General features: G+C 39.6%; 1 protein-coding gene across 1 annotated transcript; it reads left to right on the top strand.

Annotated features, from left to right (window-relative positions):
* Nucleotides 1-1,456: 1,456 nt before the first annotated feature.
* On the top strand, nucleotides 1,457-7,037 carry LOC129403566 (keratin, type I cytoskeletal 27). Its single transcript, XM_055132444.1, has 8 exons — nucleotides 1,457-1,888; nucleotides 2,522-2,604; nucleotides 3,142-3,298; nucleotides 3,965-4,126; nucleotides 4,220-4,345; nucleotides 6,098-6,315; nucleotides 6,704-6,753; nucleotides 6,869-7,037. The coding sequence occupies exons 1-8, from the start codon at nucleotides 1,457-1,459 to the stop codon at nucleotides 7,009-7,011; spliced, it is 1,371 nt and encodes a 456-aa protein (XP_054988419.1). The 3' UTR covers nucleotides 7,012-7,037.
* Nucleotides 7,038-11,772: the final 4,735 nt, after the last annotated feature.

Here is an 11,772-nt window from a genome sequence, read left to right as displayed (position 1 = left end):
AACACTGCAAAAAAAGAGATCTCACCAGACCTAGAGATTTACAGGATGTGGGCTGGTACGAAATGACCACAATTTAAGATTTCTTAGTAACTCTAAGCAAAACTCAGAGTAATTCCACCAACAACTAATGAAAAAAGATGAGAATGTTGACAATGAAGTATGGTGTGTTGAGTTAAAAGTCATGATAGTCTGGTGTGCCCTATAGGATATGGGCCTAAAATGGTAAAGCAGCCAGTGCTACTGATGTATGTTTAGAAACCATTCACATAGGAACAGTTTTCCTAGAGAAAATGCCATAAGAAAGGACAGTTAAACAAAGGAAAATAAGAAAACCCAGGTACCAAGCACAAAACAGGAATGATGGATTAGATCACAGAAGCTCTGTATAGAAGAAAGAAGAGAAGTCACAAGAGAGGAAAAAGTATTCTCAGAAAGTAATCATGTACAACTCAATAAGACTGGGTGGGGTGAGGGGGTCAGCATTGAGTGTATCCAAGAGAAAGTGGGAGGATGAATATGAGAAGGATCGAATGATAGATGGGGTTAATGACCAATCTTTGAGAGATTAATTTCAATAAAATATTAGAAACAAAATTTAGGAATTAGAAACAAAATAGGAAATGCAAAGTGGAAGAACTAAAAGAAATTTTTTTTCTAGAAACATTAGAAGAAATGTAAAAGTAAGAGAAATATCTAAATAGGGAGAATATATTAAGTCTAGTGCCTTCTTTTTTCAGATGAGGAAACTGAAGCCCGAAGTGGTTAATCAACCCTTCACTTAACCTAACTAGCAACAGAGTTTAGACCCCAAAAGTCAGTAAAGATGAAATGGCTATTCAAAAGGTACATCAATGAAGGGAAAAGTTTCCACCTCCAGAGAAGGGTCCATTTAATTCATTCATTTTGCCTTAGGACCCAGTGTCCTTCTTTCTACCATGATAACTCCATGGTCTTGAAATCATTTTCAACCTATGGGAAGTAAAGATCACAGAATACAGAGAAAGCAACCCTTGTGATACTTTACCTACCAGAGTAAATGCAGTGCTGTCGGTTTGAGCTAGGGGAAGAGAAATTTGTCTATCAACTTTTTTATTCTGATAGGAATTTTATAGTCCTGAAGTCTGGAAGACAGGAAAGATGACTCATACTGCCTTTAAAAGGCATCACTATAATAATCTTGATAATAGTCCTCCCTGTCCCGTTTCGGAGATAATAAATAACCCCAAGGTAACTATCCACCTACAGAAATGGACCCAGTGAAGACATTCATTAAGGGGGAAAAAATCACCCAATTATGAATAATTCATGATGAGCTGGCAAACATCATTTTGCTATGGGTAGCACAGTTGTCAAGAAACACCCTAATAATGTGTATATAAAGACAAACCCAACTGTCGGAGCAGGACACTTGCCACCAGCGCTCCGCTCCAGAAACAATCCCTCCAGTCTGGACACCATGTCTCTGCGTTTCTCTTCTGCCTCCAGACGCCGTGGCTCTTGCAGCGGGGCTGGCTCTGTGCGGCTCTCCGGCACCAGCGCAGGCTTCGGGGCTGGAAACACCTGTGGGGTGCCAGGCATTGGAAGTGGCTTCTCATGTGCCTTCGGAAGCAGCTCATCTGCAGGCGGCCTGGGTGGGGGAAGTGCTTCCTACGCCACCTTTGCCGGGAATGAGCACGGCCTCCTCTCCGGCAATGAGAAGGTGACCATGCAGAACCTCAATGACCGCTTGGCCTCCTACCTGGAGAACGTGCGCGCGCTAGAGGAGGCCAATGCTGACCTGGAGCAGAAGATCAAGGGGTGGTATGAGAAATTTGGGCCTGGTTCTTGCCGCGGTCTTGATCACGATTACAGCAGATATTTCCCAATAATTGATGACCTTAAGAACCAGGTAAGAAACACAACCTCACGAGAGTTACTACCCAAGCAAGGATTTAGTCACTAAGTTTCACTCAACATAAAGGCAATCCCAAATGCAAAGGATTGGCTTCTTATTGGGGTTATCTAGGTCCTAATATTAAACATAATCATATAAAAAGTGGAATTGTTGAACGTGGTGCACCCATCATTTGATATTAGGTGGATATAATTTGTACTTTGTTTTTATTACCATTTCAATTAAGAGAGAAGAAAGTTGTATTGCCTGTTTTCAAACAGTATGAAAAGCTGGGAAAACTTGAAAATTGCATGATGTTCAGAAATTTACAAATAGACAGGAAAGAGATGATGTGGTTTATCTTTTGTATACTTATGTTTCTTGAATATTATATCAAAAGTTGCTGACTGTTTCTAGCTATATATTTATATGCTTTCCTAGAAGGACTTTTTTTATAAATACAGTACACTTTCAAAAGAATAACCTTAGCTGTGTAAAGATAATGCCACAAAAATTACTGTGATCTCCTAGGTGACTTTATTTCAAGGTTACTTGGAGAAAAAATAACATCCACCCTTTCTCTTACATAACTTATTTTTTATACTTTATTTTCCCCCATTTTCTTTCTCTTAACTCTCCATTTCTCAGATCATCTCTGCAACTACAAGCAATGCCAATGTGATACTTCAAAATGATAATGCAAGACTAACCGCTGATGACTTCAAGCTAAAGTAAGTAGAATAAAGACAAAACCAGAATGTTTTCTAAGTAGTTCTCTCTCTGGGTGTGGCTGTAAGAGGTTAGTTGAATGATTTGTTTTATCTATTTTTTCACCAAATGCAAATTAGAGCATCTGGCTGAACTTTTTTGGTAGGGAAGGAGTTACGGGGTTGGGAAGTTGGGGCCACTAGCTGTGCTCAGGGCTTACTCCTGGTTCTGCATTCAGAGAACGCTCCTGGCAGAATCGGGGAACCCTATGGGGTTCCAAGGGTCGAATCTGGGTCAGCCTCATGCCAGGCAAACACCTTACCCACTGTACTGTCTCTCTAGTCCTGAATCCATATTTTATTCGGGAAAATGGAGGACTGGAATAAATGAGCAACAAGATCATCTAAAGGAGAATGCTACCCCCTACCCTATCATTGCAAAGAAATGCATCAATGACCTTAACGGATATTTTAGGTGTATATTAGCAGTATGACCCCAAAACTGAGTTTGAGCTTGAAGGGGATAGGGATCATGGATGTTACGCTGGCATGTTTCCTAAGGTACGAAAATGAGCTGACCCTTCACCAGAGCGTGGAGGCCGACGTGAACAGCCTGCGCAGGGTGCTGGACGAGCTGACCCTGTGCAGAACAGACCTGGAAATCCAGGTGGAAACTCTGGGCGAGGAGCTGGCTTACCTCAAGAAGAACCACGAGGAGGTAGGCACCCTACTGCCTCTGCGCGCACCCCCTACTTTTCAGTCACCTCACATAAGAAAGAGGGTGATTTTTCACATCCTTTCTTCAAGGTACTTGACAATCGCCTGAGATGGCTTTTTGAAAGCTTGTTTCCATACATCCCTTGGGGGCCGGGGGGCGAAGCTCATCTTTTAATTTAAGTGTCTAGCTGATGGATCATGACTGTCTGGCTCTTTTGAAATATCACCATTCTAATTCCAGGAGGTTAGCTCCATATATCTGTATGTAAGTTGGTGTCACCACCTCCATATTAAAAGAGGAAGAGAGAGGAAAGAAAAGAGAGTGAGAGAGAGAGAGAGAGAGAGAGAGAGAGAGAGAGAGAGATCTCCTGCATATGGGATTTTAAAAAGAAACATATTAAGGAACTACAACGGGTCAAAGTCATCAGAACTGAAGATTTTGTCTATAGAACTGAACTTCAGTGGGTAGCAGGGTGGTGGTAGGGGTCCTTGGAACACCGGTGGGGGGATGCGGGCATTCTGATGATGAGTGTGATATTGGACTGATGCATGCGTGAAAAGTATGATAGATGGACCGTTTTGTACATCCCCATACCGCGATTAAAAAAATAGTTTTAAAGAAAAAAGAAAATATTCCCCTCCTAACCGAGTTGAACGCACCTCTCAGGAGATGAAGGCGCTGCAGTGCGCGGCGGGAGGCAACGTGAACGTGGAGATGAACGCGGCGCCCGGCGTGGACCTCACGGTGCTGCTCAACAACATGCGCGCCGAGTACGAGGACCTGGCGGAGCAGAACCGCAGGGACGCCGAGGCCTGGTTCAACGAGAAGGTACACGGGCACGCCAGGGCGCCCTTGCCTGGGACTGGCCCCTGATGCTGCCGCTGGCATGCCCCTGACACCCACCCACCCGTGACCTTTCAGAGCGCGACGCTGCAGCAGCAGATCTCTGACGACGCTGGGGCCACCACCTCCGCCCGCAATGAGCTCACTGAGATGAAACGGACTCTGCAAACCCTGGAGATCGAACTTCAGTCCCTTCTAGCGATGGTAAGTGGAGCGCAACGGTGCAGCGGGTAGGGACCCCTGCCTTGCATACGGCAGACCTGGGTTTGATTCCCACCGCTGCATGCGGTTCCCTGAGCACCACCAGGCGTGATTCCTGAGTGAGGGGCCAGGAGTTACCCCTGGGCATCTCCAGGTGTGCCACCCCTCAATAAAAAAAAGAAGAAGAAGAAGAACATTGAGGCAAGGGTTGGGGAGAGAGGGGAGAGTTTTTTCTTCATTTATTTATTATATTCATTTATATAATCATGATACTTGAAATAAGCCGACCCGGGTTCAATTCCTCCGTTCCTCTCCGAGAGCCCAGAAAGCTACCGAGAGTATCCCGCCCACACGGTAGAACCTGGCAAGCTACCCATGGCGTATTCTATATGCCCCAAACAGTAACAACAAGTCTCACAACGGAGACATTACTGGTGCCCACACCAACAAATTGATGAACAACCTGACGACAGTGCTACAGTGCTACTTGAAGTAGGAGGCCAGTAAAATCCTCTTTACCTGGAAATTATACCAAGATGCGCATAACTGTGAAACATGAGAAATTAACAAGTATAATTATATATTGAGAAAGACAAAAAAGAAATCTGTTTTCACCCCAAATCTTCCCAGGTCAAAAGATCAAAATCCACTTGTCTATGCAATGCAAAACTCCTAGCCTCTTTAATTGGCATTTCTTTTGACCACTTAAGATTTGCATGTTCCCTTAACAAGGCATAAACAATAAGCAGACATGAAGGTAAATGTGTGCTGATAAGAGCACCCTTTTCATTAAGGGTTTGTACAGCCCTTTCACCCACATGAATCCCAGAGAACCCTAAGGCAAGAACCTGGCAGACTTCAGAGCTCTTGTTATCTCCAAAAGAAGATGCAAAGATGTTAAGGAGTTTCCCTGAGTCCCACGGTTTGGATGCAAATGCATCAGAACTTCTCTCCAAACCTAAGTCCCAAGTCTACTTGGCTCCTATTAAGGGCAATAACCTCTCCAGTTTACCCACAAAGGAGGCTACAAATGAATATTAAGTTAGAACTTTAATAAAATTTCATTCTGATTCAAGGCTAAGACATTCCCGTATACGTTCCAGGCCAAATTTCAGTAAGCATCCCTCCATGGGATAAGTCTATCTAAACCCATCTGGAGTTGTAAGCCAATGAGTTCATCGATTTGATGTCTAAAGGGCTCATTCTTTTCTCTGTCTCATTTGACTTCTGGAAAGTGTTTACAGGTGATTACAGAATTCCTTTTTTTAATATAAAAGTGTCAATCCTTATGATTTAAAACATAGAAAATTGTGGCAAAGTGGCAATCCTCATTATCTGAAACATAGCAAAGTCTCTCCCACAATTTGAAACATGGAAAAGTGTAGAAGGCAAGTCAGGAATTTCTAGACAAAAAAGTGGTGAATTGTACCAAATCTCATAAGTACAGGCTATGCTGGTGTGAGGGAGGGTTCTTTAAACAGGGCCTTATTGAGGAATAACTTCATCTTTGCTAACACTAATGAGGATATAAAACATTCACTATCTCTTTATTATTCCCAAATAGAAAAATAGTAAGACATAATTTCTTTAAAAATGCAACAAGTGTCAAACAAGTGGAATTTTTTAAATGGATATGGTTGTTTGCATAATATAGGAATAACTCAGCTACCTCAAAAGCAAAGGTTTAAACTCAACCCTTGCTTTTGACTGAAACATCTATATGTTTTAACTGAGCTATGTCTTACTGACCTACAGAAACATTCTCTGGAGTGCTCCCTCACTGAGACCGAGGGCAACTACTGCACGCAGCTGGCCCAGATCCAGGCGCAAATCGGGGCCTTGGAAGAGCAGCTGCACCAGGTCCGGACTGAGATGGAAGGCCAGAAGCTGGAGTACGATCAATTGTTGGACATCAAAGTTCACTTAGAAAAAGAAATTGAAACCTACTGCCATCTGATAGATGGAGAGGATGGGTAAATATTTCTCCTGTTTAAAAAAAACACTATTTCTTTAAAGGTTATTAAAGATTTGTTAAAGTCAGGTTCAAAGCATCAATGACCTACATCATATGTGATGTCTGGTGTTAAGAAACAAATAAGGAGCCTGAGAGATAGTATACTGGGTATGCCACTTGCCTTACGTGTGCCCAACCAAGATTTGATCCCAGATATCCCATATAGTTCCCTGAGTACCGCCAGGAGTATTTCCTGAGTGCAGAGCCAGGAGTAACCCTTGGGTGTCTCCATATATGCATCCCCCAAAAAAATTAAAATAAAGAAATGACTTCCCATCTCTAGTCATTGTCTTTCAGTTTCTCCTTTTAAACTTGGAAGTAATTAATACAGCTCTCTATTTTTGCAGCTCTTGTGTCAAATCTAAGGGCTATGGAGGACCAGGAAACCAGATAAAAGGTGAGTAAGAGCTGTTCTAAGCAGTTGGTGTTTATTTCTGTGTTTCAGATGATGAGTTCGTTGTTTCCCATTTCTAAATTTTATCCATTTTAAGAGTTCCTATGTGTTAATTTAGATTCGTCTAAAACCACCATGGTTAAAACAATTGTTGAAGAAATAGACCCTCGTGGCAAAGTTCTCTCTGCCAGAGTCCACACGTTGGAAGAAAAATCCACTAAAGTCAACAATGTGAAGAGTGAACAGAGGGTGCCTTCTTAAATTCCAAAAGGACAGCCAAAAAAAAATGACCAAGTTGAAGCTCAATTCTTAAATGAGGACCTCTTTTTTTTCTGCCTTTCCTCAATAAACGAAGACAAACTATTTTAGAATAGCCGTATTTCTCTGGTTTTCTCTATGTGGTGTTTCAATAAAGGTTCTTCTTCCTGTTGCAAATTAACCTCTGGTTCTGGTCAATCTTTGCATTTCAACTATAAACTCTCCACACCTAAAGGAAGGTAAATTATGTTTTTAATTTATTCCTTTTAATTCAAAGGACTAAGCTGAATGGGCAGGGTAGTTGAAATCTTTTTCATATCTCTGTAAAATTTAAAATATTCCTTTCTTCAGTGACTACATACATAAAATACTGGTAATGAGAGCAAAACTGTTATTAAAAGGTATACATGCCCATCAAAGAGTAAATAGGGAAGAATCCAAAATATCCTAATTATAAAGAAAAAATCTTTTATAATATAATGATGCTCAAAGGTAAAATGGGAAAGAGGAAGATGTGAATTTTAAAGAGGGTACATGAAAAATTCCATAATGTTAGGCTACCGATCAAGTCTTAACAAATTTAAGATGGTTGAGATTCTATTTGCTCATTCTTCTAGCTACAATAATACACAACCAGAAATCAATAATCACTGTATCACTGTTATCTATTTGCTTGTGCGGGCCCAGTAACGTATCCATTCATCCTAGCCCTGAGATTTTAGCAGCCTCTCTTTACTCATCCTTCCCAATGGTGCCACATTAGAGGCTCTTCAGGGTCCGGTGAATGAGACCCATCATTGTTACTGTACTTGGCATATGTATAAGCCACAGGGAGCTTGCCAGGCTCTCCCCCGTGTGAGCAGTAAACTCTCAGTAGCTTGCCAGGTTCTCCAAGAGGGAGAACTAGGCTATAAGATGTTGCGTGGCCACTGATGGGATTACACGGCACCAAGGGCAGTTTCTGGGTGTGACTACCTAGCTACTGGAAAATGGGGAATCTGAGTGGAAGAGGCCAGTCTTGATCCGAGCAGCCTTGGAGATCTTGGCCCCGGGTCCCACACACCCAGGTTCCTCTGCCAGTTCCTTCATATGTGAGGCTTGTCTGAATGTGTGGAGAGTGGCCTTGAGCATGGCTCAATAATAATAATTTATTAATAATAATAATATAATTTTATTATAAAAATCAATCATAGAAGGAAAATACTTAAATATGAAGATATTAAGCAACACACTCCTGAACAACTAATGGCTCAAATATGTCAGAAGGATTAAAAAATCTTGGTACAAAAGAAAATATAAGTTATCAAAGCCTACAGGATGCAGCAATAGAAAGAACCAAGCGGTCCTGAGAGGGAACTTCACAGTTCTAAGTGCCAGCATTGAGAAGCAAATAATCTAATTTTCTCTACCAAGGACTTGAAAAAGAACAAACTAAGGTCCAAAGTTTGCAGAATGAAGAAAATGAAGCTAGACTAACCAAGGAAAATGTGAGATAGGACTCAAAGCAAGATAAATTATAAATAAAAATAAAATATTACAAGTGATGCCAGAAATGCAGTCACAGAATACTGCATATATTGGATAATATAGAATAAACAAATAATTTCCTAGAAACATACAATCTACCAAGATTGGATTACATTGAAAAAGAAAATTTCAATGGAACAATAAGGACCAAGAAGACTGAATCAGTAATCAAATCTCTCTCCAAAGAGAAGCTCAGACCACATGGTTCCCTGGCAAGTTCTACCATTTAGGAGGAATTAACTGCAATCCCTTTCAAGCTTCAAAATTTTTTAAATAGTAGAAACACTTTCAAATTTATTTTCAAAGATCAACATTTCTCTGATACTAACATTAGACAAAGATAGTATAATAAAAGTAATTTATAAATCAATATCCGTAATGAATATAAATATACATGCAAAACTCTTCATGAAATCTACAAACCAAATTTAATAGCAAATTAAAGGAAATATGCATATACAAATCAATGAATGTTAAAATAAAACTAATACAAATGAGAATAAAGATCACATTCCTTAGAGAAGACAAAGAGATGGCCAGTGGATATATGAAAAGGTGTCAATCATCACTTGTATTCAGAGAAATGCAAATCAAAATGACAATAAGATACAACTTCATACAAGAGATTATGATATATATATATATGTATGTATGTGTTAAGACCAATTCCTTTCAACCACTGAGTCAACCATGAAGAAGGGAGATGGCAACAGTACATTTGTAATCATTGTGGACGTCAAGGCCAACAAGTATCAACCAGATCAAACAGGCTGTGAAGAAGCTCTATGACATTGAGGTGACCAAGGTCAACCCCCTATTCAGACCTGATGGAGAGACAAAGACATAAGCTCCTGACTATAATGCTTTGGGTGTTGCCAATAAAATTAGGATCATCTAAACTATGGAGTCCAACTGGCTAATTGTAAGTATACATTTTTCCATCATAAAAAATTAAACATAAAGTAATGTCCCTCAAGTTAACAAAGTCTATATATGACAATCTCACAATTAATCTCGTGCTCAATTGTCAAAGACTTTATATCAAAAACAAAAATCAAAAACTCATAAAATGAGTAATGAATGATTAGCTAAGCAATCAATGAATGAGGTTGCAGGATAAATATTAATGTTAGGAAGATAGCTAGGGCACAGATGCTGCCCTAGCCCATGTGCTTCTTGCATCCACGTGGCCAAGCACATGTGGCACCAGAGCACAAGTGGGACCCACATCTCCCTTCTTCAGATGTGTACTTTTATGTTTTTGTGTCTAATGCTGGGATATGTGTAGGTGCTCTCTCTGCCCTTGGAAAAGCCCTGCTCTCTCTTAAGTGTGTTTCTCTCTCTCTCTTTTCTAAGTATCTATCTCTATCTTCCTTTCTCTCTCTCTGTCCCCACACCTTCAAAAACGTACCAAATAAAATCTGTTTTATTTAACAAAAAAAGATAGCTATATTTCCACACTCTAGTAACAAATGATCAAAAATTAAATGGAAAACTAAATATCCATTTTAATACATAAGAAAGAGTAAAATACTTTAAAATTAATTTAACCAAGGATGTGCTGAAAGTAGACTATAGACCGAACATGATGGTCACTCAATGCCTCTATTGTAAACTACAACATCCAACAGGAGAGAGAACAAAAGGGGATGCCCTGCCACAGAGGCGGGATGGGGTGGTGGGGTTTGGAGTGGGGGTGATGGGAGGGATACTGGGAACATTGGTGGAGGAAAATGGGCACTGGTGGGGGATGTAAACAAAATGCAAACATGAAGGTTCATAAGTTTGTAACTGTACCTCATGATGATTCACTAATAAAATTTTTTTTTAAAAAGTAACAAGTCTCACAGTGGAGACCTTACTGGCGCCCTCTCAAGCAAATTGATGAACAACCGGACAACAGTGCAGCAGCGCAGTGCTGAAAACCAATGAAGAAATGAATGACAGTTGTACAACAACATAAAAATATTTGCTATCAGTGAACTATAAACTTAAAATGGCTAAGACAGTTTTTTTATGTTCTGTGAATTTTGCCACAGGAAAAAATAAGGAATAAAGGAGTCTGGTACTGGTATAGACCATAGTGGTGTACGCTGGTGACATGTGTAGATCACAGGAAAAGAATAAGAGTACCTATATAAATCCACAAATGTATAATCAATGATCTTTGATAATGAAGCAATGGATACATAATAAATAAAAACTAGTCTTTTCAACAAGTGGTGTTAACAAAGCTGAATATCCATATGGAAAAATAATGGAACTAGGATCCCATCATACTCTGTACCCCAAAAGCAAGTGAAATTAGATTAAAGACTCAAACATATGACATAAAACACCTCAAAGAAAACAGGAGGAAAGTCTCTTGACATTTGTTTTGCCAATTTTTTTTTATTTGACACCAAAAATAATGGGTAATAAAACTGCAAGTCTTTTTAAGTCTTATTGTAGCCAAGTATTTTTAACATAACCTGCAGGAAAGAATCACCAATTATAAGCAGCATTCACTATGCTCTCAAATCTATTTTAAGAATCATTTAATCCTAACAATAACCCTATCAGGAAGGGCTATTATCATCCTTTTTTTAAGAGGTAAGAAGATGGGGCTAGAAATGGTTGAGGAATTTGTCAAAGATCACACATACAGTAAATAACTGATGTTTCGAGAGTCCGAATCGAGGTGGACTGTCTCTGTCTATGTGCTTAACCACAGCAGAATATCACTTTGTTGAAAAATTCATGATACTACTTTCCTCTAGAAAGAGAAGAAACTAAGAAAAAAAGAAACTTGTTAAGTGCCACATTCTAAGTGTCATATTCTAACTCCAGTCAGGCAAAGGCATCATCATGTCCTTCAAAACAAAACAAAATAAACGCCAGGGAAACAGTTTTGTGGGAAGAATTAGCACACCAAAACCTGATTCTCTAAAAAAAAAAAAAAAACCTAAAAAACCAGAGACAAAGCAAATCTCATTCATGTTAAAGAAAAATAATTTTCTCAACTTGACTAACAAAAATATATACAGTGTGGACTTTAAACAACAGCAAAAGGTACTGAAGTCCATTTGAAACTAAGTACTAAATTTATCAGAGAGAGGGAAATCCTATCTGATCATAAGAATAAGATAAAATAATGATAAACCCTATCCTGAAACAAGCAGGCAGACATTAACACTGTTTAACATAAGAATTAATTCAATTTGTTTTTTAATACCTGTATCATGAATATTCTAATAT

Source organism: Sorex araneus, chromosome 3 (assembly GCF_027595985.1).
Source record: "Sorex araneus isolate mSorAra2 chromosome 3, mSorAra2.pri, whole genome shotgun sequence".
NCBI lineage: Eukaryota > Metazoa > Chordata > Mammalia > Eulipotyphla > Soricidae > Sorex > Sorex araneus.
The sequence above is the reverse complement of the archived record's forward strand: the minus strand, read 5'-3'. Positions and strand labels throughout refer to the sequence as shown.